This window comes from Chelonoidis abingdonii, chromosome 4 (assembly GCF_003597395.2).
Source record: "Chelonoidis abingdonii isolate Lonesome George chromosome 4, CheloAbing_2.0, whole genome shotgun sequence".
NCBI lineage: Eukaryota > Metazoa > Chordata > Testudines > Testudinidae > Chelonoidis > Chelonoidis abingdonii.
In genome coordinates, this window is record NC_133772.1 from 156,192,637 (window position 1) to 156,220,618 (window position 27,982).

General features: G+C 40.0%; 1 protein-coding gene, 2 long non-coding RNA genes and 1 other non-coding gene across 6 annotated transcripts in view; 2 read left to right on the forward strand and 2 right to left on the reverse strand.

Moving 5' to 3' along the window:
- Positions 1-22,684, forward strand: part of SOS2 (SOS Ras/Rho guanine nucleotide exchange factor 2) — a 71,887-nt gene extending 49,203 nt beyond the window's left edge. For 2 of the 3 annotated variants that reach the window (XM_075065815.1, XM_032775755.2), the window contains 10 exons: positions 5,009-5,228; positions 6,362-6,481; positions 6,847-7,009; positions 8,895-9,012; positions 9,806-9,978; positions 11,983-12,099; positions 16,068-16,329; positions 18,246-18,287; positions 19,984-20,093; positions 20,775-22,684. In XM_075065815.1, the coding sequence (XP_074921916.1) occupies positions 5,009-5,228; positions 6,362-6,481; positions 6,847-7,009; positions 8,895-9,012; positions 9,806-9,978; positions 11,983-12,099; positions 16,068-16,329; positions 18,246-18,287; positions 19,984-20,093; positions 20,775-21,284 (1,835 nt within the window). In that variant the 3' untranslated portion in view covers positions 21,285-22,684. Of the gene's footprint in view, positions 1-5,008; positions 5,229-6,361; positions 6,482-6,846; positions 7,010-8,894; positions 9,013-9,805; positions 9,979-11,982; positions 12,100-16,067; positions 16,330-16,491; positions 16,667-18,245; positions 18,288-19,983; positions 20,094-20,774 lie in introns of those variants that run through there. The other variant, XM_032775762.2, reaches the window with a different exon arrangement.
- On the reverse strand, positions 12,271-16,059 carry LOC142046799 (uncharacterized). Its single transcript, XR_012655856.1, has 2 exons — positions 15,147-16,059; positions 12,271-14,749 (listed from the first exon to the last, which is right to left on the reverse strand). It is a non-coding gene; the product is annotated as an uncharacterized LOC142046799 (long non-coding RNA).
- Positions 16,609-27,982, reverse strand: part of LOC142046800 (uncharacterized) — a 47,302-nt gene continuing 35,928 nt past the window's right edge. The window contains exon 3 of the long non-coding RNA XR_012655857.1: positions 16,609-16,685. This is a non-coding gene — a long non-coding RNA (uncharacterized LOC142046800). The remainder of the gene's footprint in view (positions 16,686-27,982) is intronic.
- On the forward strand, positions 20,478-20,580 carry LOC116822154 (U6 spliceosomal RNA). Its single transcript, XR_004373082.1, has one exon. It is a non-coding gene; the product is annotated as a U6 spliceosomal RNA (small nuclear RNA).

Below are 27,982 nucleotides of genomic sequence, written 5' to 3' on the forward strand. Positions count from 1 at the left end.
TTAGAGGCTAAGGTGAACAAGTTTTCTCCCTCCTCCTGATGACACCCTTTTAGATACCTGAAAACTGCTATCATGTCCCCTCTCAGTCTTCTCTTTTCCAAACTAATTAAACCCAATTCCTTCAGCCTTCCTTCTTTCTTGAAGCCAGATATGTCTTTTGCCCCCACTACTCCCCTTGGAAGGCTGTTCCAGAACTTCACTTTGACATAATATTGACAATTTGTGTTTTAACGGTTATAAAACAAACTCTTTGAATCTGTGTCTACTGTGATCAATTGTCTGACTCCCCCATAATTTCCTGAAACTGTAAACATTTGAATTGATAAAAATCGGAAAAATAATCAACACCCATAATTTTGCACAGTGGTGATAATTTAAATTTAAAAAGTTTAAAAAAAATAACCCAGTATAATCTAAATATTTTTAATTGAATTCTGCCTCTTCCCAATTTTAAGTTCCTAGAGAAAATTTTTCCTCAGAAGAAAAATTTCTTCCCTGCTGAAACACTGATCCTTTCCCATTTTACCATCCTTGTCCTGAAGACCCTGCACAACAACCATTACTCTTCCAGAAGAGGAGAACTGAACAATAAAAACCTTTTAGTTTCAATTACTGTTACTTCCTTAGGTCTTGTAGTTAAGGCTGCAAGTCTGTCACTAAGGTCACGGATGCCGTGACTTTCTGGGAACTCCATGACTTCTGCAGCAGCCGATGTGACTGGGCCAGGGGCCGCCTGAGCAGTTCAGGCAGCCTCTGGGCCAGCCGCACTGGCCACTGCTGGGGCAGTCTTGGGCCACCGTGCCCCCCTGCAGCAGCAGAAGTTTGGGTGTGGAACGGTGCTCAGGGCTGGGGAAGGGGGTTGAGGCATAGGAGCTGGTGAGGGCTTCAGCTAGTGCTGACCTTGGGGGGCTCCCCGGAAGTGGCAACATCCCTCCCTCGACTTGGACGTGTGGCCAGGTGGCTCCGTGTGCTGCCTCTGCTCACAGGCGTTGCCCCCACAGCACCCATTGGCCGTGGTTCCTGGCCAATTGGAGCTGCAGAATCACAGCTCGAGGCAGAGGCAGCATGTAGAGCCCCTGGCCATGCCTCCACCTAGAAGCTGAGGGACATGTCTCCGCACAGAGCCAGGTAGGGAGCCTGCCAGCCCCATCAAACACATATACCCCAGCAGCAGTGGCGGTCCCAGGCTGCGTGCCAGCAACCTCCCCCCTCCTCACCCTTGGGCCGCCCTCCCACCCCCAGAACACCCAAGATTTAGTCAGGGGTATATAATACAAGTCATGGACAGGTCATGAGCTGTGAATTTTTCTTTACTGCCCATGACCTGTCCATGACTTTTACTAAAAATACCCATGACTAAAATATAACCTTACTTATAGTTGAACAGTGGGATAACATTCCCTAAAGCAGTGGCCTTCAACCTTTCCAGACTATTGTACCCCTTTCAGGAGTCTGATTTGTCTTGTGTACCCCCAAGTTTCACTTCATTTAAAAACTACTTGCTTACAAAATCAGACATGAAAATACAAAAGTGTCACAGCACACTAGTACTGAACAATTGCTTACTTTCTCATTTTTACCATATAATTATAAAATAAATTGATTGAAATATAGATGTTGTACTTACATTTCAGTATATAGTATATAGAGCAGTATAAACAAGTATGAAATTTGTATGAAATTTTAGTTTGTACTAGGGCTGTCAAGCATTTAAAAAAATAGCAATTAATTGCATGATTAATTGCTCTGTTAAACAATAATAGAATACCATTTATTTAAATAGTTTTGGATTTTTTTACATTTTCAAACATTGATTTCACTTACAATACAGATACAAAGTGTACAGGGCTCAGTTTATATTTTTTATTACAAATATTTTCACTGTAAAAAAAAAACAAGAAATAGTATTTTTTTAATTCGCCTAATACAAGTACAGTAGTGCAATCTCTTTATCGTTAAAGATGAACTTAACAAATGTAGAACTATGTACCAAAACCCCTGCATTCAAAAATAAAACAATGTAAAACTTTAGAACCTATAAGTCCACTCAGTCCTACTTCTTGTTCAGCCAATCACTGAGACTAACAAGTTTGTTTACATCTGCAGGAGATAATGCTGCCCGCTTCTTGTTTACAATGTCACTTGAAAGTGGGAACAGGCATTCGCATGGCACTATTGTAACCAGCATCGCAAGATATTTTCGTGCCAAATGCACTAAAGATTCATCTGTCCCTTCATACTTCAACCACCATTCAAAAGGACATGCATCCATGCTGATGATGGGTTCTGCTCCCTAGCAATCCAAAGCAGTGTGAACCAACTCATGTTCATTTTCATCATCTGGGTCAGTCAGATGCCACCAGCGGAAGGTTGATTTTCTTTTTTGGTGGTTCAGATTCTGTAATTTTTGCATCAGAATGTTGCTCTTTTAAGACCTCTGAAAGCATTCTCCACACCTTGTCCCTCTTGGATTTTGGAAGACACTTCAGATTCTTAAACCTTGGGTTGAGTGCTGTAGCCATCTTTAGAAATCTCACAGTGGTACCTGCCTTGTGTTTTGTCAAATCTGCCATGAAAGTGTTCTTAAAATGAACATATGCTGGGTCATCATCCAAGACTGCTATAGCATGGAATATATGGCAGAATGCAGGTAAAACAGAGTAGGAGACATACAATTCTCCCCTAAGGAGTTTAGTCACAAATTTAATTAATGCATTTTTTTTTAACAAGCATCATCAGCATGGAAGCATGTCCTCTGGGATGGTGGCCGAAGCATAAAGGGGCATACGAATGTTTAGCATATATGGCATGTAAAGACCTTGTAATGCTGACTACAAAAGTGCCATGCAAATGCCTGTTCTCACTTTCAGGTGACACTGTAAATAAGAAGCAGGCAGCATTATCTCCTGTAAATGTAAGCAAACTTGTTTGAGCAATTGGCTGAACAACATGTAGTACTGAGTGGACCTGTGGGCTCTAAAGTTTTACATTGTTTTGTTATTGATTGCAGTTATATAACAAAAAAAATCTACATTTGTACGTTGCACTTTCACGATAAAGTGATTGCACTATGCTACTTGTATGAGATGAACTGAAAAATACTATTTCTTTTGTTAGCCAGTTTTACAGTGCAAATATTTGTAATAAAATAACAATATAAAGTGACCATTGTTTACTTCGTATACTGTGTTGTAATTGAAATCAATATATTTGAAAAGGTAGAAAAGCATGCAAAAATACTTAATAAATTTCAATTGCTATTCTGTTGTTTACCAGTGCAATTAAAACTGCCATTAATTGCTTTTAATTTTTTTGAGTTAATTGTGTGAATTAACTGCAATTAATCAACAGCCCTAGTTTGTACTGACTTTTCTAGTGCTTTTTATGTAACCTGTTGTAAAACTAGGCAAATATCTAGATGAGTTGAAGTATCCCCTGGAAGACCTCTGCAAACCCCCAGGTGTATGTGTACCCATGGCTGAGAACCACTGCCCTAAAGACATGAGCAAACTCCCTTTGCAGTCCACTTGGAGAGTAACATTGATGTCAACTGAATCTAGATGACTTCTTGGCAATGCTGGATGTCACTTTTAGGTTACCAAATTAACCATCCTGTAGTACAATTTTGAGTTACAAATTTAAAAAACAGTTGTTGATCCCCTGTTGGATTGACAGTCATTGTATTAGATTTTCCTGATTAAATTTAGACTACTTTTGACCAGTTTCTTGAAAGGATTTTGGTTTGAAATCCCTGGTCTAAAGACTCAGTGTGTTTAATAAATGTACAGTACATAAAAATCTTAGTGTTCAAAAGTAAACATTTATAAATGTTTATTTTTTCAAGTCTTTATGCTGCAGAGTTGTTAACGGGCCACTTCACCTTGAGTGGTCTCTTATAATAGGTGTTAACTACTTATGCTAAACAGTCTTGTGTTTAGCTGTGAGTCTGAGGGCTTATTTCCACTTACCAGTGCATCAACCCTGCAGCGATTGATCTGCTGGGGGTTGATTTAGCAGATCTAGTAAAGACCTGCTAAATCAACCACAGATCATTCTGCCATTGACTCCAGTACTCCACCGGAATGAGAAGAGTAAGGGGAGTTGACAGGAGAGTGTCTCCTGTTGACATAGTGTAGTGTGGACCCTGCGGTAAGTAGATCTGAGCTACATTGACTTGAGTTACGCTACTAACGTAACTCAAATTGCGTGGCTTAGATTGACTTTCCCCCATAGTTCAGACCTGCTCTGAGAGTCTGTCTATACTTAAAACACTGCAGTGACACCTCTGTAACAGTTCAGTGAAGATGCTACCAACAGGATGCTACCAACTCCAAGAGGTGGTAAGGCTCTCTACATTAGGAAATTAGGCCGGTTTAACTGTGTTGCTCAGGAATCTGGATTTTTCACACTCTGATTATACCAACCTAATTTCCTAGTGTAGACCAGACCTGAGTACCTTTCCCAGACCTGAAGAAGAGCTCTGTATAGCGCATGATTCTCTGTCACCAGCAGAAGTTGACCCAATAAAAGGTTTTACTTCACCCATCATGTCTCTCTAATGAACTAACACAATATATTGTAAAGTCATCACACAGCTAAAAACTGTAAACTTGAACAAATAGGGCCAGACTATCAAAGCTAAGTACAAAACAGGTGCATCCAAAAATGTGCATTCTTTGTGCCTGTGTTTGCATATGGAAATAGGTAACTGCATGCCTAACTTCTTGGCACATGCAATTTCCTGATTTGCATACACAAATATAACCTATGGTGGGTGCACAAATTGTGTTTGTTAAAGAAAATAATTTGGCCCATGAACTTAAATTTTTCTATCCCATTCTATAAAACGTATACAAAGTTGTTAATCTTTTCCTTAAGTACTGAATGCTAACCTTATTTCATATCATTCTACTAGTTAACAAGCAGAAGTGTACATCAACAAAAGTATCATTTGAAAAAGCTGTTAAATCATTAGTATGAACGTTTTTAATGTTGTATGTTTTTACAGGCAAATCCATGAAGAAGTGGGTAGAATCCATTGCTAAGATTATCAAGAGAAAAAAACAAGCTCAAGCAAATGGAATTAGTCATAACATTACCTTTGAGAGCCAACCTCCCCCAATTGAATGGCATATTTGCCACCTTGGACAGTTTGAGATGGACCTCATGACACTACATCCAATAGAAATTGCTCGTCAGCTAACACTTCTAGAATCTGATCTCTACAGGTAGTTGTTCAAAAAATGTGTGTTCCTTAGGTAGCTTTTTGTTGGCTCCATAAGTCACACTATTTGCACTAGTCAGAAGCATGAATTTCCTTTTCTGACAGGAGAAAACTGGCAGGATTAATATGGAAATCTAAAAGTATGTTGCTTTTATTTGTAAAAATAAAAAAAGGGCTGGTTGCCATATGTAATCCCACTTTACAGGTTTGTAATGGGAAATGATGATCTCTGCAATCACTTTTAATACCTACCCTATATTTGGCTTTCATTTGTAATTGAAATATTGAGTTAATCAAATTGCATTCAGCTTTAGCAAGTAAAAAATCTTTAATTTGTAGAATCAACCTGAAGTATATTCTTCTCTTTTACTTTGCAAATCATAAGGTTTGCCCACCTTCTGTCCTATACCAGAGTGTTTATCCATCAACATATTAGGCTGGTGTCAACAAAACCAAACTTATACAGTAAATAATTAGGATACTAAAATGCTGCAGTGAGTAGACAACACTCAAACATAACTGGGACATATGTGAATTTTCAAAATAAAAATTTGGGGGTATCTTGTAAAAAAAAAAAAACAAAAAAAAAAAACAAAAAAAAATACTTGTAGCATCCTGAAAAGAAATGTATTCTCTAGGGGCCCTCATAAAAACTAAGGTATTTAAACTGGGATTTTTGAAAGAGTTGCATGCTACAATGGCAGAAGGACTTCTAATAAAATATTTTTTTTTGCACATCAGGCTTTTACGGGGTTTGTCGATCCCCATTTCAGCAACACATTACTCGTGTTTACCTATTAGACAATGAGAAGTTTTCTTTGTTCAGGATGCTTATTTCTTCCTTCAGAAGGCAAAACTGAGTCCTCAGAAATTTTTTAATCTGAAAATACACCACTGATGTTCTTTTAACAGAGACAGGCATTTTCCAGAGTCCATTAGTGTCCGTGTTGAAATACCAGTCCAATGATTATTTTGAATGACCGTTCCATGATGGATTATATTGAATAATCTGTACCAAATGTCAAGTCACAAGTAAAGGGAAGAAATATGTAATAAGTCTTCTACCGCAAACATGGAACATATGAATATTAAATATTAAACGTTCCTTGCCTCATACTTAACATTTTCTTTCAATAGGGCAGTGCAGCCATCTGAACTTGTTGGGAGTGTGTGGACTAAAGAAGATAAGGAAATTAACTCCCCAAATCTATTGAAAATGATTCGGCACACTACAAATCTTACTCTTTGGTTTGAAAAGTAAGAACTGGGGACGTTAACGTACTGACATGGAATCAAGTTCAGGGATCGCTCAGATTTTCTTACAGTTTAAAGGAGATTCCTTTATTTTGAATTATAAAATAGTTGTGTATTTCAGTAATCAGTACCTTAGTTAAGCACTGATTTTGTACTTGGCACAGTACAGGACATAACCAAAAATCTGCAAGGCAACCTACTCCTTTTAAGTTTTAAACTGCTTATTTCAGTGAAAACACCGGGAAGCTTAGGGTAATGGTCTTTATTTTGATCTCCTGTTCTCTGTGGTGACTAAACACTAGATTTCAGTGTGTAGCAAAGTGAATTTCCTAATTCCAACATTTCCTAATACCATGTTTCATGACTAGGTGCATTGTGGAAACAGAGAATTTTGAGGAGCGAGTGGCTGTGTTAAGTAGGATAATCGAAATTCTGCAGGTTTTTCAAGAGTTGAATAATTTCAATGGTGTGTTGGAGATAGTCAGTGCGATGAATTCTGTGTCAGTGTACAGACTAGATCATACATTTGAGGTAAGTCTTCTGAGTGACTTGTGCATCCTTCTTAAGAGACTATCAAGAAAAACAAATCATATACCATTTTTTGAATAAACACTGTTATTTTACAGTTACTTTCTTTATAAGTGTAATGTGAAACACTCGTGAGGAATGTTATAAAAAGTAGCATTCTAAGGGTCCTGGGTGCCACAGGGGATTTGTAATGACATCTGGAGTCTTTCACCTGTAGCTTGACAGCTCAAATCCAGCATGGTAATGATTGAATGTCATGACTAAGGCTAAGATTTTGTCATGGATACTTTTAGTAAAAGTCATGGACAGGTCCCGGGCAAAACAGAAAAATTCACAGAGGCCGTGACCTGTCCCTAACTTTTACTAAAAATATCCCTGACAGAATGGGGATCTGCGGCTCCCTATACTAGTTCAAGCAGGGCAGCTGCAGGGACTAGGCATCCCTCGCTGCCTGCGGGAGCTGGGAGCTCGGGGTTCCCTGCCACCCAAAGGGACCAGGAGCTGCCACAGCAGCAAGGAGCTCAGGGGGTCCCTGCCACTCCCGCTGCCTTCAACTGGGAGCTCAGGGTTCCCCTGCAGCACCACTCCCAATCGCAGGGAGCTAGGGGTTTGTCGCCGCCGCCCACTAGGAGCTGGGGGGTTCCCACACTGTCCCGGGTGGCAGGGAGCTCAGGAGTTTCCTCTGCTGCCTCCTGCTGGGAGCTCAAGATCCATGGCCAATGGGAGCTGTGGGGAGCGGCACCTGTAGACAGAGGCAGTGCGTGCTTGCAGATCGACCTGCCTGCATCTCCGCCAGAAGCAGCGGGGACGGGCAGCCACCAGAGATAAGCACGCCCCTTCCCCCTCCCCCCATCCGGCACCACAAGCCCCCTCCCACACCACACGTCCCTGCCTCAAGCCCCCTCCCAGACCCAAACTCACTCCCCAGAGCCTGTGCCCCGCAGCCCCTACCACATCCACACTCCACCCCTGATCCCCCTGTACTCCAAAGCCCTTCCTCTGAGTTAACTGGCACCCCCTGTTTCCCCGGCATACCAGTTAAAAACTTTTACTGCACCTTGAACTCTATCTGGGAGCTGCAGAATTCCAGCTAGGGGGCAGGGAAGAGAAACTGTGAGAAATACAAGTGACCCCTTTCTTCTTTTGCTGACCAAAGATCCATACATAGGTTTGGACATTTACAGAGAGTTTAATGCTCAGGAAAGAACTTTAAGCACATGCTTAAGAACATTGTTATCAAGGAATTTTTTTTTTAAGCTTTGCTTTCCCAAATGGGGATGCTTGTCTGTATCTTAGTCAGAGTGAGTGTAAAAGAATCTGAGGCCAGTTTTAACAGATTCTGGAGAAAAGTTTGAACATTGGGGAACATTGGTGAGTTTAGGAAGAAAAAGTGTAAAGTGGTTACTTTTTTCACTGAAAATGAGTGTGCGGTAAACTAATAAATTCCACTGAAGTAGACTACTGAAGTTCAGAAGACAGTTTTGCACAGAAGGATGGAGTTTGTGTTGTATGGAGAAAAATATTTTTACTAGTATCAGTGCTAGATGCTGATAACTAAGTTTGATTTGTTTAGATTTGAAATATATCATACTTAAAACAGTTGGGATTATTTTTGTAAATTGATTAAAGTGAAAATAATCATCTGTATTTACAGTAGTTTGACATTTCCATGTGATGCATCTTAGGGCTCTGTCCACACTACAGAGGTTATGCTGGTGAAGTCCCCTGGTACAGAAGCAACATATGCTGACAATTTTTTTTTGCCGGTAGACACTTTAGCTATGTTGGCAGAAGCCCCCTTTTGATATAAGTATGAAGGTACCTTATTTTCACTAACCAAACCATGCAAAAGACACATTGTTGCTTTGTTTTCTCTTCAATAAATTAGGCATTACAGGAGAGAAAAAAGAAAGTTTTGGATGAAGCAGTAGAACTAAGTCAAGATCACTTTAAGAAATACCTAGCTAAACTCAAGTCAATCAACCCACCCTGCGTGCCTTTCTTTGGTAAGTTGTACTACAGGGTTGGAGATAAGGTTCTTCTGTTGGCTTTCTTTTAACATTAAAATGAGCTACAAATTAAGATGCTGAAAATGCACTGAATTTTTTTTAAGGTATTACATTCTGTACTCTGAAGAATTGCCCTCGTGCTATGCATAACTTCTGATTTATTAGATTTTTAACATTAGTGTTTGTGAATAGTTAAATTCAGTAACCTCTGTTACAGTGTTTGCATATTGTGTAAATACTAGATGTTTTTGTTCTCTTGGTACACTAAAATTTTTGCGTCTTCAAAAACAATTTTGTAGAGGCTGTGATTACTGCTCTTTTCGCTAGTTATTTGCCTCAGAAGCTTTAGTATTCCTTTGCAATGTATTTTCTATAAATTTGGTTTTCTTCCAGTTTTAGAAAGTCCATGGATATTGCTGTGGTATGCAGACTCAAATTCCAATGAAAATAAAATAGGGTTTCTCTTAAACTTTAACTTTATCTCACATTTTTGACACTCTTCCTTTCTGGATGACCTAAGCATGCTGAGGAGTCTTGTTGGAATGTGACCTCCGAACCATGACTTCAGTATAAGCAGATAAAACTTGTTCCCTCTATAATATATTTAGTTTTCAGAGAGAGTGCATAGCTCATTTGCTCTTTCTGATTAATTCAGTATTGGTGCATTGAAAGAAATGGTTTGCTCTCTTTTTATGCTGAGGATTTCTTTGCTGGCATTTATCAGAAAAAATGAAAACAGGAGTTGGGGTGAAATGTGAAAATCAAAATTCTTTTTTTATATATATATTAGGAATCTATCTAACAAATATTCTGAAGACAGAAGAAGGGAATCCAGACTTTCTTAAAAGACAAGGGAAAGAGTTAATCAACTTCAGTAAGAGGAGAAAAGTGGCTGAAATTACAGGCGAAATTCAGCAGTATCAAAACCAACCTTACTGTTTACGGATAGAACCAGAAATACGGGTAATCAAAGAACAAATACAATAGGTGTATACTTTATGTATGTGTGTACATATGATAAAAAAAAGTGTGGCAGATACTCTACTGATATTCTTGCTAGGGTACTAGTAGATGTGGGGATGACTGCCTTAATAGTGCAATAACCATCATTGGTAAAGAAAAGTGTGTGCATGAAAGCATACATTAATTCTAAATCCTTAATATAGTTCATCACATATCTCATCTGCTCACTACTATACAACAGACACTTCTTATTTTTGCTATTGCTATACAGTACTTCACTAGCTGGAGTGGAGTGAATAGGATTAGAGCAAGAGGAAGAAAAGAGTTATAAAACAACATGAATATATGATGAGAAACTTAACAGTTTCTGTGAAGAAAAAGTTTGCTGCTCTGATATGTTAGAATCCTTTGTATGTATCCAGTTAATCCCAAACTCCTTTGACAAGATTTCTGACAAGAGGCTACTAAGGAAGTTAAATAGTCATAGGGCAAGCAGTTACGGATTTGAAAGTAAATGAAAGAAAACAATGAGTAGGAATAAATGGTCGTCTTTCAACATGGCAAAAGGTAAACAGTGGTTTTCTCTAGGTTCTTTACTACGACCAGTGTTTAATATATTAATGAACTGTAAAGGGGGTGAACAGTTAAGTGTCACAATTTGCAGATGACACAGAATTAGATTAGCCTCACACTTGAGAATATTGAAGAACTCCAGGAAGATTTAAAGCAAGGTGAATTGGCCATGTGATGCCAGATTAAATTATTGTTGGCAAATGTAAGGGAATGCTCGTTGGAAGGACTAATTTAAACTACGTATACTCAGTGATGTGGTGTTAAGTAACTGTAACCACTCAGTTAATTAATTGTAACCTCCTGGGCTGTTTTGTGGACAATTCAATAAATGTCTGCTCAGTTTACAGCACCAGTCAAAGAAGCAACACAATGTTAGGCTGCATAAAGAATGAGAACAGTACTGAAAATATCAAAATGTCATTCTTTAAATCTACGCTATACTCACCTGAAATAATATGTACAGTTCTGGTCACTCTGAAAACTGTAGCTGAGTGACAGCATTCTTTGTATTGTGCGGTTCGTTATTGAGAACAATTCTGGAAAAGGGTTAAGTGATATAATTTTAAAATTACGAAGAGGAGCATTGGAATATTTTGAAAATAAATCAAGACGACAAATATAGTAATCGTAAGTTATAGGTTATAAGTATTGATGTCGGTAAAAAAAGAATGTTTGAAAATGAAGGAACTGGAAGATCTTGATGACTGCGTTGAGATACTTGGTAAATCATCTACATAACTACAAAGCATTTTACAGAATATTGTTAATTTAAAATAGCTCTGTTCATGTGATTTAAAATAATTCCTTTAGTCAGTAAATTTTACATTATCATTAGACTAGGCAGGATTCAATTTTTATAATTTTGACAGATAATACTGATGTTTATTGTAAGCGTTTTTTAGATTTTTATCTATTTAAATTTTCACAGTTGCAGGAAAATATGGGTGGAGGGTCAGAATAGGTGAGATCAGACAAAAATTATGTAATAGCTGCTGAGATTCAAAAAGTTAAGGTTTATAACCCTTAAAACAAATTGTCAATATTACATGTCAAAATATACAAAATAAATATCCTTAAATCAAACTCTTAAGTTTTCAAGCAGCATTTTTCTTACTCTGCCTGTCCGTAAATTTTGATTATCATCAATGGAAATTTTTTTTGTTGGTTTGTGTGTGTATGCTGAAATTGACATTTACTGGTAAAAATCTAGTCCTTTCAAGCCTTATTACCGTTAACTTGTATGTTTTTTACTGTCATTTGTGTCAGGACTTGTTGCTGTATTTTTGCAGGAATGAATTAACAGTAGTATAAAAGCTGCATGTAGTCAGTGAAATGTTCAGATTTCATTGAACAGTTTTGTATTTTCTATATATGCATATGTTGTTAAGAGCATATAAAATTATTTATTGAAACTTGTTTACCTCATTTTAGCGGTTCTTTGAAAATCTCAATCCTATGGGAAATGCACCAGAAAAAGAGTTTACAGACTACTTGTTCAACAAATCATTAGAAATTGAACCTCGAAACTGCAAGCAGCCACCTAGATTTGTAAGTCTTTTTCTTGTAATTTGTTTTTAAGTATTTTAAATCCACTGATATGTTAATAAATTAATATGAATATTACTATTAATGTGTATTTACTTCCTTTGAAATTACAGATGTTTCTTGAGTTTTTGTCACAAGACTTTTTATTCCAAAACTGTTGGTTTTTTAGTTTGAGAGATTATTTTAGTTCCTAAAAATACACCTCTTTTGGCGTTATGGGCAAATTGTGTTTTACAATAATATGTTGGAAAGAATAGCTTAAAAAGTTTGATTTTATGCAGTGTAGTTCTTCTCTTTAGAACTTGTAAAATGGCTTGATAGCATTGTGAAATGCTTTTAATTTCAAAATGTGGAAAAATCTGCATAAAATAAAAGGGAGAAACCTTTGTAAAAGTATTTTGAAATAAATGTTAATTGGTATTTTTCTCTGACATTCAGAGGAATATTTTCAAAAATAAATTTCACTTTCAGAGCTAAATGGAAATTCTCTTCACTTCAATGCTGAACTAAAATATACTACAAAATTTAAAATAAGGTACAATCTGCTTCGGGAGCTAGATAGTGTTGATTAGTTTGTCATTTTAATTAACATTTTATTTTTGAAATAGCTGCTGAAGCATAACATGATTTTCACGATATTTTGCCTCATAGAAAACTTACTATTATGTCATTATCTTTGCTGTAACTCTTGGCAAATCAGGAGTGCCTTTTTCTTATTCTTGGGGTAAGAGAACCATAAAGCAGTTTACAGTTTTTGTGTCTTAAGGGTGATTAAAGTTATACTCCTCCTCTACCAAGAGAATCAGATGAAGTGCTGCTAAAGTAATGCCTCCTTAAAAACATGGTGCCTGTAGGTATTCCACATGTACGTACGCATGTGCACCATGTGCCTGAGATTGGAGAGTTTTGCTCAGTTCTCCTTGTGCTCCAGATGAGGATGTAAGAAGCAGTGCAGACTGCCACCACTCCAGTTCCTTCTTACCGTCACATGGCCTGAGTATGAATCCTCATTGTCCACAGATTTCCTTCATGCTTCTTTCTTCTTCAAAGCTGTAAATATATTATAAATAGCTTTTAATATTTTAGTGTACTTAGAGTTTTAATCTTGGTGTATTTGATAACAACATACTTTCTCCCCACCTCAGGGAGTCTCTTCCCATGGACAAAGATTATGCCCAGAGTCCTGAGTTTAAGAACTGCATCTCCCTCCAGCCCTTCTTACCCCCACCCCCGGCCCCCACTCCTTCTCTGTGAGCACCAACACTGCCTCTGTTATATGGGAGAGGCACATGTCTCAGCTAAATGCAGTGTTCCTTGCTCATTTTCCTTCAAAACCATGAGACATGAGAGCTCTGTCTGAGAGTCTTTTCTGTAAGATGTTATGAGACCTCCATCTGATCCAGGCCTGGGAGACCCACCTGTACGTTGGCCTCAACCAATGAGCAGTGTCCCAACAAGCACAAGCCCAGGAGAGGAAGCCAGAACTGCTGAGCCCAAGGAGTCGCCATACAGGGCTTCTCGTGAGAGTCAGGGGCACGCTAAGCATAAGGACAGATTTTCTTCCAGGTCTTTTTCTGAGAGAAGGGGTCCTTCCCTGTCTCTGTCCAAGTCCAGTGTGTCCACACGCACAGTTCTTAAAGATTTAAACTCACTTAAACTTTCTGATCATGAGGGCAAAGCACAAAAGAGAGAAGATCTGCTGGTACTGACATCAATGCCAATTCATAAGGATTGGCACCCACCAACCCCATTTAAGAGCTCCTAAGTAGACGCTTTGGTGCTACCGACCTGTCCCCGATCTGCTGTCCATGACGACTGTGGTTGCTCTGGATTCATTGGTCCCAGTTACTGGATTGCCTCAGACTCGAGACGAACCTAAACTTACACTTCATGGGAGGATATCTTCACTTTATCTTATTCATAGTCTGTTCTCTTTTGAACATGAAAAATGTGAACATAGGAGGAAACTACCTCAAGGAGATAGGAACATTCCCCTCCTCAGTCCATAGGTAGGAGCTTTCACCCACTGGTTCCGATAGCTCTGCTATTTGAACAAGAACTGGCACTCTCTTTGGAGGAGTTTGGAGGCTCTGGACATTTCTTGTTTCTGGGCCTTCTGTGACTGTCAAACTATCCTCTCATCAGCATCCAACTCTTCACGTATCTACTGCCTTGGAATAACAGCAACAACAAGTATCCCAACCCATGGCCCCTTCACCTTACAGGCTAGTATTTGGATGAGCATCAGATCTAGAATGTTCATGCTTGGAGATCATTGTTTATTCTCAACCAAAGAAGGAAAGAGTACAGCAGAACACGTTGTTTGGCTAAATGGAAGTTTCTCTTCCTGGGCGCAATGTAATCGGTCCTCCAGAATCTGCAGATAGTCCAAAACGTCAGGGTTATCCTGTCCCTGAAAACTTCAGGGCTTTTCATTAGTTCCCCTGCAGTTCATCTAGCAGCAATCAGTGCCTTCCATCCTCCAGTAGGACACTTCATTTTCCTTCGCCTTCACCCAAAATTTGTCCCAAAAGTAATTTGAGTTTCACATAACTCAACCTATCCACTTACTGGTATTGTTCCCCAGAGCTTATGCTTCCAGGAGGAGAGAAGACTTCACTCTCTGGACATCAGATGAGCGCTGGTGTTCTACCTGCAAAGGATGAAATTGATTAGAAAATCATCAAGCTTATTTGTTGCTGTAGCAGAACAGTCATGAGGGCGGACGTTATCTGCTCAGAGACTGAGTGAATCTCCAGCTGCATCATTCTATTCCTCCTCCAGATGAGGTGACTGCCCATTCCACTAGAGCACAGGCAACCACAGTGGCATTCTCTTTGAGAGGTGTATCTATATGAAACATCTGTAGAGTAGCTATACATTATGCATTAGTTCAAGCCTCCTCTGCAGATGTAGCTGATGGAACTGCAGTATTACAACCATCTATACCTACTGCATCCCCAACCCTTCCTGTTTAACTACCTGTTTATCAATCACTCACATGTGGAATACACATAGGGACCAGCACTCAAAGACAAAAGTATACTGACCTGTAACTGGTGATGCTTCAAGATGTGTTTCTATTCCATGACCCTACCCTTCTTTCCATCTTCTTCAAATTCTTCTGATTTGGTGGTAGGAGAGGAATTGAAGAAGCATCTGTCCATCCCTCCTCTTATACCTTCAGTTGGAGCATAAGGAGAACATCTGTGTGGGTGCGGACCAGTGGACACTACTTGATAGCAATCTCTGATCTCAGACACACTAGAAACGCACATCTTGAAGAACCTTCAGTTACAAGTCAGTAACCTCATGCAGTTCAGATTAATTCATGCTTCTTTTGACTGCAATGTCACATCAGCCGCACTTGTCACTCTTACGGATAAGAATTGTATATGGACTAAATCACATACCAGAGTATATAAAAATAAAGAGAAAACTATTCTTATTCAAAGATTCCTATCTCCTGGGATTCCGATTCTTGGATCTATGCATGTGGGTAAGGGCCTGGTGAATTCTACAGTATAAGCAATAGGATTGTCACGTCACCCTTACTGTAAGGTGGTTTGACTGCCCCTGTACTCTGGCTCCTTCTGACTACATTCTGCAAAAGAGCTCCCCTGGTACACCACTTGCTGACTCCCATGGTTTGTCCTGATTGACACACATCTGAAACTCCAGATTAACAATTCTTTGGAATTATTGAAAGGAAGATTTCTTGAGCGGGGCAAATTTTCACAATTTTATTAAAACCCCAGAAAGAGTAATTTGTAATAAACAGTGACAGACCTGTTATAAACTTAGACCCATTATAAAAATCACCTACCATTAAACAAAATTATGATTTTTGTTCAGAGTGTTGTACTCAATTCCTTTTTTATTTGTTTTTTCCAATGTCAGCGGGTTGGCGTTTTTACTGTTAGTTTACTGTACTAAATACTAGTAATATTAATCGTGATTATTTCCTTTAGCCTAGGAAAACAACATACCCTCTAAAATCTCCTGGAATAAGGCCCAATACTGGCAGACATTGTTCCACCTCTGGAACCTTGCGAGGTCACCCAACGCCCCTGGAAAGGGAACCATGTAAAATAAGTTTCAGTAGAATTACTGAAGCAGAGCAAGAGTCAGCAGCATCGGCTCCGACTTCTCCAAATACGCCATCTACTCCACCAGTGTCTGCCTCTTCAGAACGCAGTGTATTTTTAGATATTGATCTCAACAGTTCTTATGGTATGTGTATAATATCTTTTATATTTACTGGTTGTTTTTTCATTTGATATTCCACCTCACCTCTGCATAGGCTCTTGTTGTTCCTTAAAAAATGTTTCGCTATGGCAGGTGACACTAGGTGGTGCTGTTAAACGTAGTCTTCTTTCTGTGTTCTTTTTCTAGTTGCAAGCCTTCAGTCCTGGAAGAAATGCACATGATGGTGGTGTTGGTTTTTACAAGGTCCTGTATAGAGGGAGCTATACAAGTAACAGGAGAGTTTGCTCTTTGCCTTGGGCTTGATAGGGTCAATTCTTGAGGCATAGTTGCTTCTTGGAAGCCAAGCAGGGATGTTGGGATTCCTGAAAGGTGTTGCCTTTCTGTTCAGAGAGAGAGAGAGACTGTGAATAACACAAGTTATATCCAGACTCTGTGTTACTGATTTTCTCCTTGGAAATATCCAAGTATCTAGTATTGTTTGGCAGAGAGGCGACACTGCTGTCACAAGGGATGCTGGTGTTGAAAGACGGGGCACCAATAAGAATGTTCTGCTATTTAATATGGCATATCATCTTTATTACAATGCCAAAGCAAGTCTCATTTGTAGAAGAAATTGTAATGTACTGGATTTTGATAGTGATGGAATATAAAGCAGCTTTGGAAATAAATTGGAAGTCTTTCTTAAGAGAAAGGATGGGGACAATTGAGAAAATAGAGCAACCCTGAGTTCCACGAAAAAGTTGAAACCCACGAGCACCTTTTCAGCAGAGTGTTACTGCTGGGAGTGGCACAGGATTATGGGTCCTTAAAGCTTCAGAGAGGCCTGAAATGGTGTACGGTGGTTGCCAGCTGCTGAGGTTATGCTTGGGAAACTTGTTCCAAACACAAGCCTGTCATGTTTGCCCTTTCTCCCATAAATGATATGTGAGTGTTCATGGAAGTTTCAGGCTTAGCCAGCAGAGCTGGTACCTACTTCATCAGCATTGTTGAACTAACTGTGTTTCTGCTGCACTCCTTGCGTATAGAAGCTATGCACCAAGTACATAATGGATGTCAACATCTAATGTTATTCACAAAAGAACCTAAACTCTATGCCCTTTCCTCCCCCCTCTTAAAACAGCTGTGCCAAGCACAGCCACGGAAGTGGTTGTTTCTGGGAGAATGCTGCTTGCCCATTCAGTTCAGTCCTATGACTACCTGATGAGGGTGAAGTGCATTCAGGTGAAATTAACTCCTACAAAGAAGGTCAGCACATGGCATATGCACTACTTAAGCCTTATTTTGAGGGCTAAAGTAGGGCTTTTAAGTAGTGCATAGGTTCAGTGTTTGTCATCTGTGCTGGAATGAAGTCCACCTTCGGTATTTCCTCTCCACTCTCAATCTGGTTGCTCTGTGTTGCGCTTTCAGTGGGCAGTTGACCATTCACACTTGTTGACAGATTTGGGTGCCAGGATCCAAAGGATACAACTACCACCCTGTGATACCTCTTAGTACATATTGCATGGGCTAGAATGGAAGGATAAGAGTTATGTTCACATATTACCATAAAAATAAACACCAGAAAGGGGATTACATGACAAACTTGAGTTTCATGTGGCAAATAGTGAGGGCTCTCCAGCCTCTAGTTAAAAGGTGACTAGGGTGGTTGATGGTGTCAAAATTCAGTTGTAATTTCCTATGTTTCTAGTATTCAGTATATTCTTAACTATAACTTTTTATTAATACTGTTTAAAATGCCATATATTCTTCAACAATAACTTTCAAAGCTTTTGGCCTCAGAATATTTATATAGTAGAATGTACCTTGTTTCAACAACAGATTTGATAGTACATCAGAGATATTTTAAAGATGCACTCCAGGGATGTTTTATGAACAGATGAAGGGAAGGAGGAACACTGTTTTGGTGGCAAAATTTTCTGATCCATTTTTCATTTTATTAGGTAACAATAGCATCTTTGCTCCTGTCCATTTGCCGCAGTCAAGTGAGTACCCTGACTCCTGCAGTTTGTCAATAAATGCTTTCCACTTTCTAAATGTACTTTTGTACCATAAGAGCCTACGAATAATGAAACTCTCATAGTAAAGGTATAAAACGTTAGACCAGTTCATTTAAAAAAAAAAAAGGATTTTTTCACACGTTAGGCAGAGCATGCAGTAAAATGATGGATAAAATCTGAGGATTGCTTGGGTTTGAGCTTAGCAAATAACATTGGTGTTTTTCCCACTGTTGCTCAATTGATAAAGACTGGCTAACTCCACAGATAAAGTAACTAGATGTTATGGTTGTTGGCATTAAAATCTCATGCAAGTATTTGCTCTACTATTAGGGAGAGAAAAGGTACTTTCCGTACCGTATGTGGTGATCTGACACTATTCATATGCTTAAGCAGCAGAGAATCCTGTGGCACCTTATAGACTAACAGACGTTTTGGAGCGTGAGCTTTCGTGGGTGAATACCCACTTCGTCAGACCCAGGTGACGAAGTGACCTGCGTCTGATGAAGTGGGTGTTCACCCACGAAAGCTCACGCTCCAAAACGTCTGTTAGTCTATAAGGTGCCACAGGATTCTCTGCTGCTTTTACAGATCCAGACTAACACGGCTACTCCTCTGATACTTCATATGCTTAGTACATCTGATATACAACTGAGAACACTGCTGCCACTTGTGCCTATCCTCTTGAATAAAAGCAGGCATTCTTGTTTGCAATTTGATTTTATGAAAATCCAGAATTGTAGAATACAGTACAAAATTGGGAAAACAAATCCACTTAATGTACTGATCTGGATTGTGTGCATAAATGGAAAGAAACAAGCTATAGCAAGAGCCAGTGTTTTCTTATTTAAATGCCTAATGTTTAATATTTTTCTGAACAACTCTTAAATATCCCTCTTTTTTTTCCTCCAAAGAGAAAAAAGGTGGAAACTTTTAAAGGGGATGAAAGAAGTTGTAACAGTTGGAGTCTTATGTACTATTTTTGTCTGCTCTACCATTTTTTCTGCTGTGTGATTGCAACAGAACTGCATAAGTAGCCCTGTAAACTCCAAATGTGAAGGTGTATTCACTTTTTGGACAGAACGAGGTGGCTTTCCATACCAGTTTTTGATGTAAACATATGCCAAAACCACATACACCACTGCATGCTTCCAGTTAAAGACAATGAATTCTTCCTCATGAAAAAGCTTCCAAATGAAAGAGTTTCGTTGTCTACTAGCTTTTCTTATCAGGCCTTCATTTTTTCATCTTCTAAATACAGAGAGCATAGGAAGACTGTCAAATTGAGGCATTCAGTATTGCTTATTCCTGCTGTATGAGTATATATTATATTTCATACAGAAGTCTGTGAAATGCAGTGTGTAATTACAAAAATGACTGGTAATGTAACTTCCTTCAGCTGGGCTGAACAATTAGGGATGCCACTGAATACCAAGAATCTGTTTTATGCAGCGTTGTTGTAGCCCTGTCGGTCCCAGGATATTAGAAATACAAGGTGGGTGAGGTAATATCTTTTTGGACCAACTTCTCTCACCAACAGAAATTAGTTCAATCAAAGATATAACTTCACCCACCTTGTGTCTGTAAGAATCTGTTTGTTAGTTTGCTTCTAGTTTTGTCTAAAAAAATTCAGAATGTTTCACTTTATTGTGCACCACCTGAAACTCACCTTTTCTCTTTTTAGAATCTTTCTTCAGTTCGTGTGGTAGTATACATAAACTAAGTGAAGAGCCTCTGGTTCCTCCTCCACTTCCTCCACGCAAAAAGTTTGATCAGGAGGCTTCTAACTCTAAGGTGATGGTGTGTGTGTTAGTTACATTATCTTGTTAGTAAACGTATTGGTGGATTTGATAAGCTTTATGAAACAGTGGTCTTTGACATGTGCACGGTGCTCTAATGTAGTCCAGTCTTGTTCATTCTGATTTGTTAATCTTCAAACCTAACAAATCTCACAGAACAGGCAGCACCCTTACCCTGTTTCCCCCACTTCTTAGCAAAAACTTAATAGCAGAGAGCTGAACTGAGGTTTCATATTAATAAGATTTCATTGCTGTTACAAAATACATGGCAATACTAGTCCTAGTGCAATATGAGTAGCATAATTAAACTGCAAATAAACGATATGAACACAGTACACTAGGATGCACTGCTCTTTGTTTTGTGAGTGTGTGTACATTTGTGCTCGCTTCGGCAGCACATATACTAAAATTGGAACGATACAGAGAAGATTAGCATGGCCCCTGCGCAAGGATGACACGCAAATTAGAATGATTGTAATCTTGGAAAAACTCTTACCACTGGGTTTGTAAAAATCAGTTCTCTTAACCTGATGTTTTGCCTGTTAAAAGCTACACTGTGTCACTTTTTCAACTAGCGAAACCTTCACTCTACACCTTCATTCAGTGCATGTCAGGAAATATATTACTTTATAGTAAATGAAAGGATCTTTGGGTGATTTCTTTTTCTGTATTTCAGGGAAGTTTAAAATCTGATGATGATCCTCCTGCTATTCCACCAAGGCAACCTCCTCCTCCAAAGATACAACCTAGAGTTCCTGCTTACAATAATCCATTTGATCAACTGCTGCATAGTCCACCACCACCCCCTCCAAGAGACCCTCTTCCTGACACTCCTCCACCAGTACCACTTCGGCCTCCAGAACACTTTATAAACTGTCCATTTAACCTCCAGCCACCGCCAGTGGGACGCTTTCACAGAGATCCAGATCGGTTCAGGGAAGCCAGCACATGCCCAAGCTCACCAAACACTCCTCCAAGTACCCCCTCTCCAAGGGTCCTGCGTCGCTGCTATGTGCTCAGCTCAAGTCACAACAACCTTGCCCATCCTCCAGCTCCTCCAGTCCCACCAAGGCAAAATTCTAGCCCTCAGTTACCAAAACTGCCACCAAAGACTTACAAAAGGGAACTTTCCCATCCTCCTTTGGACAGACAGTTTTTGCTAGAAAATGCAGAAACTCCTCAATGACCGTAGCCATATTAGTCATTGACACTGGAATAGTATTTGTAAAGTTCCTTTTTATTTATTCAAAAAAGGCAGTGTATTTTAGTACTTTCACAAATAATGCTCTTACAAAAGTGCTGCTGATCAAAACAAAGTTAAAAATTAGAAAAATAAGAATACACTCTCCGCTCTTTGTCTACTCCCACAGCATTACCCTCAGGTGATCAGTAGCATTGCCTTGTCTCAGATCCTCAGTGCCGACAGCTATGCCAGTATAAAGATTATATATTTTGCACTGTAAACTACACTACATGAATTTAAACTATCAGTTCATTGCACTGAGCCGAAAAAAAGGTGCGTTTGTGGAATTTTTCAAATTTGAGCACTAGTGGCCTTTAAAAAAAAAGAGAACAGTGGAATTACGACACAAGCATGAGGGTGGATAGTGTTACTGATTTTAAACCTCTGGCTACTTGCCTTCAAATTTTATGTAAATCTAGGAAGTTTGTGAATGACAACTACTGTTCTCAAATTTTTAATGCCATGTCTTAATGTCTAGTCATTTGCTGCTGAAGATGAAAAAAAAAAATGGGTTGAAAATCTAAATGAAGATATCAGAATGCACTATTAGTTTTGATTATTTTGACAAATAACCTAGGACTACCTAACCCAATTATTGGAAAGAATCCCTAGTATTTAGCATGCATCTTGTTCAGATGTGCCTTTTTATTTTGGCAGGCAAAGGTGTCTTAAGCTAAAGATCAGAGGGGTAGCGGTGTTAGTCTGGATCTGTAAAAAGCGACAGAGTCCTGTGGCACCTTATAGACTAACAGAAGTATTGGAGCATGAGCTTTCGTGGGTGAATACCCACTTCGTCAGATGCATTCACAGGACTCTTTGGTGCTTTAAGCTAAAGAGTTGCCTACTGTTTCGGAGAACAAAGCTATATGCCATGTATGTACAGTTGTTTATATTGTATATTTACAGATAATGCTAATAACCTGTATAAATTTAAGTGACTTGAGGCCTGTAATACAGTCTGCTACTCTTGCAATCTTATACATTCAGAAGCATTTTCTATGGCTTAGGAACAAAGTCTTGCCTTCCAAACCTAATAATGTTCTTTAGCTCTAACTTCATTTAATTACAAATTCCCTTTTGGAAATTGGTAGCATTTAAACCAGCAAACACTTAAAGCTTTATTAAACTTTTTAAACTGAAAAGCGAATGGAACTTTTCTTTGCCAGTTGAACTAATTGTTGTTTGAACTGGTGTGAGAGTGAGTCTGTTTTACTGGTAGTACTGTAGCAGAATTTGTAAAGTGGCCAAAAGCCACATTTTATTTACTGGTCTGTGGCCTTTTACTGTGCTTTGTATCAGAGTTCTTAACAAGATTAATAAATCACCCCAGTCTTAATTTGTAAGAGATTGATGAGTGTGTGTTCCTTGTAAGGATGGGGGTGGGGAATACAGTATCTGCAAGGATGTGGAAGATTCTGATGTTCTTTCATGCCACTTCTGCCAAGCCTGACAAGTGGTTTGTGTTCCTATCTGCAGTTAACTGGCCCATTTCAATGCTGTGAGAGGGTCCCAGGCAGAGAAGTCCTACCCATCTGGAAACCCACCAGGAGTTTTTAACCCCTTCCAGCACAGGAGTCACAACATTTGAGAGGAGAATGTTTCATCAAAGGTTTCTTAAAAAAATTAAGTTCAAGAAAAAAACAAACTGAAGACACATCTCTTTAAAAAAAAAAAACCCCAAACACCCGCCCTTTCCCTCCTCTTAGTCCAACTCTTCCTCTGAGGAAGGATGTGTTGTATATGAATAAATATTAGGGTGAAAAGAAATTATTATGATTTACTCTGACCTGCGTAACACAGGCCGTAGGATTTCATGCAATAATCAAACCAAAACTTCCCACTGAATTAGAGCATATTTATCAACTTCTGGGGCTGAATACTCTGACAAAGAGAAATTAGAAAAGATTTTCCCTCTGGATTGTTTCATCACCATAGCTAGATATGCCATCAGTACTGTTGAAAAGCTGGGCTCCAGATCTCCTGGCAAAATCCCTACTCTCTCAGGTCAATTCCAGTACAAGTTTGCCAGTCCATTTTTCTTTCAAGGGTGTTACTAGAAGTAGGACTACGTAGACAATTTGAAGAGGCAACCAGTCCTCTCAAATTCTACAAGCTATGGGAACCTAAACATTCCTTGCTTTGTGTACCTAAAAGAGGTGTCCAAGCAGTGTCACTAGACAAGAAGGTTAACCCATCAGAGGATATCTTCCTTTAAGTACCCTTTAAAAAGTGAGGGCCACTGTAAGAATGGATTTTTGAAGCTTCAGCAACTTCCTTTTTCACAATTTCTTTTACTTGATGTGATACTCTCAAGTCATTGAACCTTACAAGCAGAGAGAGTAATTCATTTTAACAGTCATGAGGCTACAGTCTTTATAATAGATTCATCCCTGGATCTCAGAAGATTTGCTGCTCAGATTGACATTCAGCTCAGCTGTCGGATGGCACAGCTAGCTCATCCCTAAATGGCAGATGTGTCCAGAACAAATCCTGTGTTCCTCCAGATTCAAAGGAAAATGGCTTCTTGGTGGGATAGCTGTAAAAGCATTGGCTAATAAAGCAGCTGCATACAAGAGAGATCTCCACTGGTTCTTATTGAGAACATGAACCAAACGAAACAAGGAACCAGAAACTCAGGTTTCAAACTAGTGGTCTTCAGTTGGTGATTTAAGGAATCCAAATTCCTAGTTTATACAGCATTGACCAGTCTCAATCTTACCTACTAAATAATTATAATGGTTGATGGCCTGCAACGTGGGGCTCTCATGAATCACCTCACATCCCTACGATTTTTGTCCCAGAAAGGAGAAAAAGAAAAGATAATCCTATTAGAGTTCAGAGCAGCAAGATTAGCCGTTTCACTTTGACCACCATGTTAAGGATCATGTTATCAGTGAGATGGTGTTGTACAACAGTGTCTTATATAACCTAAGGGTAGGGTGGGAGGGATGAGGAGTACCAAATTACACTCAGAAGCTTTGTCTCCTGGACAGGCACAAAGCTGATTGTAGAATACATATAAAATCAGATGATTTAAAGTTAGCTTAAGTAAGGTTAAAGAAATACATGTTGTAAAGAAAGGCCCTAACTGGTGAGTAAAGGAGAGGCTTTAAAGGTAATGACTTACAGAGCTAGAAGAAATGAAGTAGTGAGGATGTTTGGTTCAAAGAATAATGAAATCAGGGGAAGTTTCTGGAAAGACGACCTCTGATAGGGATGACTGCAGATGGTTGTAAATAAGGCCTGGCCTACACTACGACTTTAGGTCAAATTTAGCGGCGTTACCTGGATTTAACCCTGGACCTGTCCACACAACGAAGCCCTTTTTTCGACTTAAAGGGCTTTTTAAATCGATGCCTTTACTCCACCTCTGACAAGGGGATTAGCGCTGAAATCGGCCTGCTGGGTCGAATTTGGGGTAGTGTGGACACAATTCGATGGTATTGGCCTCTGGGAGCTCTCCCAGAGTGCTCAATTGTGACCGCTCTGGACAGCGCTCTCAACTCACGTGCACTGGCTAGGTAGACAGGAAAAGGTCCGCGAACTTTTGAATTTCATTTCCTGTTTGGCCAGTGTGTTTGCAGAGCTCATCAGCATGATGTGCACATTGCCCCGCCCGTACTTTGTGAGAAGTCTATGATCATGTCCCTCTCGTCACCACGCTGTTGTGGGTTCCGGCCCGGTTTTGCGCAAAACAATTGTCTGCCATTGCTCTGACGGAGGGAGGGGTGACTGATGACATGGCTTATAGGGAATTAAAATCAACAAAAGGGTTGGCATTGCATTAAGGAGAAACACAAACAACTGTCACACGGAATGGCTCCCTCAAGGACTGAACTCAAAACCCTGGGTTTAGCAGGCCGTTGATTTCACAAATCAAATTGGGTCAATTTCTTTTTTTGATCCACTCCATCTATCTTTTCCATCTTAGGCTGGCAGCAGATGGTGCAGTGCGACTGCTAGCCATCATCTCCTGGCTGCTCGCCAGGAGACGGTGCAATACGACTGCTAGCCATCATCATCTCCTGGGTGCTCGGCAGAAGATGGGAATGACCTGGCTGAGTCACTCCCATGTCTGCCCAGGTGCCCCTTACTGTTCTCACCGAGGTCAGCTAAAAGAGCACCAGGAATACGACGATGATGGCTACCCATCGTAATGCACCGTCTGCTGCCAAAAGGCAATGAGCTGCTGCTGTGTAACAATGCAGTCCCACGTCTGCAAGCACCCAGGAGACGTACGGTGACATTGAGCTGAGCGGGCTCCATGCTTGCCGTGGTATGGCGTCTGCACAGGTAACCCAAGAAAAAAAGTGCGAAATGATTGTCTGCTGTTGCTTCCACGGAGGGAGAGTGGGGTCTGACGACATGTACCCAGAACCACCCGTGACACTGTTTTTGCCCAGTCAGGCATTGGGATCTCAACCCAGAATTCGAATGGGCAGCGAAGACTGCGGGCACTGTGGGATAGCTACCCAGAGTGCAATGCTCCAGAAGTCGATGCTAGCCTCGGTACTGTGGACACAGTCCACCGACTTAATGCACTTTGTGCGTGTCCCTACACAAAATGCTCTATCGACTATAAAAATGATTTCTAAAAAACCGACTTCTATAAATTCGACCTAATTTCGTTGTGTAAACATACCCTAATACAGAATCTGTCTTCAAAACAGTAAGCATGGCCCTTCCCACCTCCTATACCAGTGTTATCTCAAAAATTAGGGCCGGTGTGAACCCAGGTGGAAAGGAAAAACTATTGTTCAGCAAGAAGGAGGGGAAAAGAGAGAGGAAAAGCCTTGCGGGGGAAAGGCAGTTGTAAATCTTATCTGGATGAAGACTGGAAAGAAGAGTGAACTGTCTCCAATTGGTTTTAGCTGCAGTCGGTCATTGACAATGGCATCACTTGTTTGTTAAAGCATATAAAAAAGTAAACTCTTAAAAGGTTCATTGCTAACACCTGCCTGACCATGCTGGAGCTGACCAATATGTATCTAAACACCCCTGGGTTTATTCCAGTCGTAAATATCTTGATCAAAAGCTTATAAATGTTACTGCCTGGATATAGTAAATTCCTTATTATTTAGCCTCTTTAGGCATGTTTAGCGCAATACTGTTAGGCCTTTGAATTTAATAAAGGCATTTATGGTTAAATTAGTGTTGTGATAATATCCTGTATAAATATGAATAATTCTAACATTGTTACTAATTTTGAATATATACTGTAAAAGGGAGGAAAAAAACAGACCTAAAAGCAGATTGATAAATCAATACAAATAGTCCCTAAGTGTTCAAAGGGTAGTGAGAATTCCATGAGTGGACTGTCACCTTGCTGCCTAATGCCACATCTCCCCCTCCTTATGTTTTGTGTGATGGCTACTACTTCCCAGTCATCATCCTCTGCCGGTGAGAGGGAGAAGCTTTCAGGCTACACAGAGCTCTTCTTCAGGTCGGGGGAAGGTACTCAGGGCTTGTCTACACTGGCACTTTACAGCGCTGCAAATGTCTTGCTTGGGGGTGTGAAAAAACAACCCCTGAGCTCAGCAAGTTTCAGCGCTGTAACGTACCAGTGTAGACAGTGCACCAGCACTGGGAACTATACCTTTTGTGGAGGTGGATTTTTTAGAGTGCTGGAAGAGCTCTCTCCCAGCTCTCTGCCGCAACTACACAAGCCAGTGGGGACTAGCCCTCAGTGTCACAGCTAAATACAAGGTGGAACAGGTTGTTTAGCGTAAGTAGTTAACACATTGTAAAAGACCATTCAAAGTGAAGTAGCCAGTTAACACCTCTGCAGCCACAGGACAAAAAAGGGGGTTAGTGGGTGTGACATACCAAGGGTATAATCTGGACTGTTGAATAGCTGGAGTGCCTTTTACACTGCTTCGCTGTGAGAGCAACCAGTTCCTGGCCTATACAGTACGAGTGCTATAGCCAGCCACTCTTGAATTACACTGCAGAGTAACACCAGCAAATTCCCAGTTCCAGGGTTTCCCCCAGATGTGTCCTGTACTGCACAGCCCTCTCCTGGGCAACATAAGCTCATATAAAGTCCATCATTTTATTAATAGAAAATTATATGCACAAAACCTGTTATCTCAAGCACACTGGTTTAGATAAAACAAGTTTACTAACCACAGAAAGCTAGATTTAAGTGATTGTAAGTAATGAGGCATAAAAGTCAGCACTGATTACAAAGAACTAAAAAGTAAAGCACTACTCGCACCTAACTTAACAAGCTAGTGAATTCAAAGCAAAGTCTCTCGTGTTCTAGCGGTCTTACTGGCTGAATTCCTTTCTGCCAGGATCCCTCCCCAGTCCAGTGACGCTTCCTTATCCTTCAAGTGTTATCAATGCCATGAGTAGAGATGAAAGGAGAGGTGATTTGCAGGGTCCCAGACTCCAGACCAAGCATGAATGTCTGCACAGTAACTTTACAACCCCGTGAGCCTGAGTCAGCTGACCCAGGCCAGTTGCGGGTGTTTAATTGCTGTGTAGTGTGACAAAGTTCCTCCTCTACCTTGGTGGGTCCTGCGCTTCTTGGCAGATTTGCTCACCTCAGTGATCTTCCCCACAGTCAGGGTCAGCTCCTCCTGTGTCTGATCAGGACTTGGGAGGTTTGGGAGGAACCCGAGCCCGCCCTCTACTCC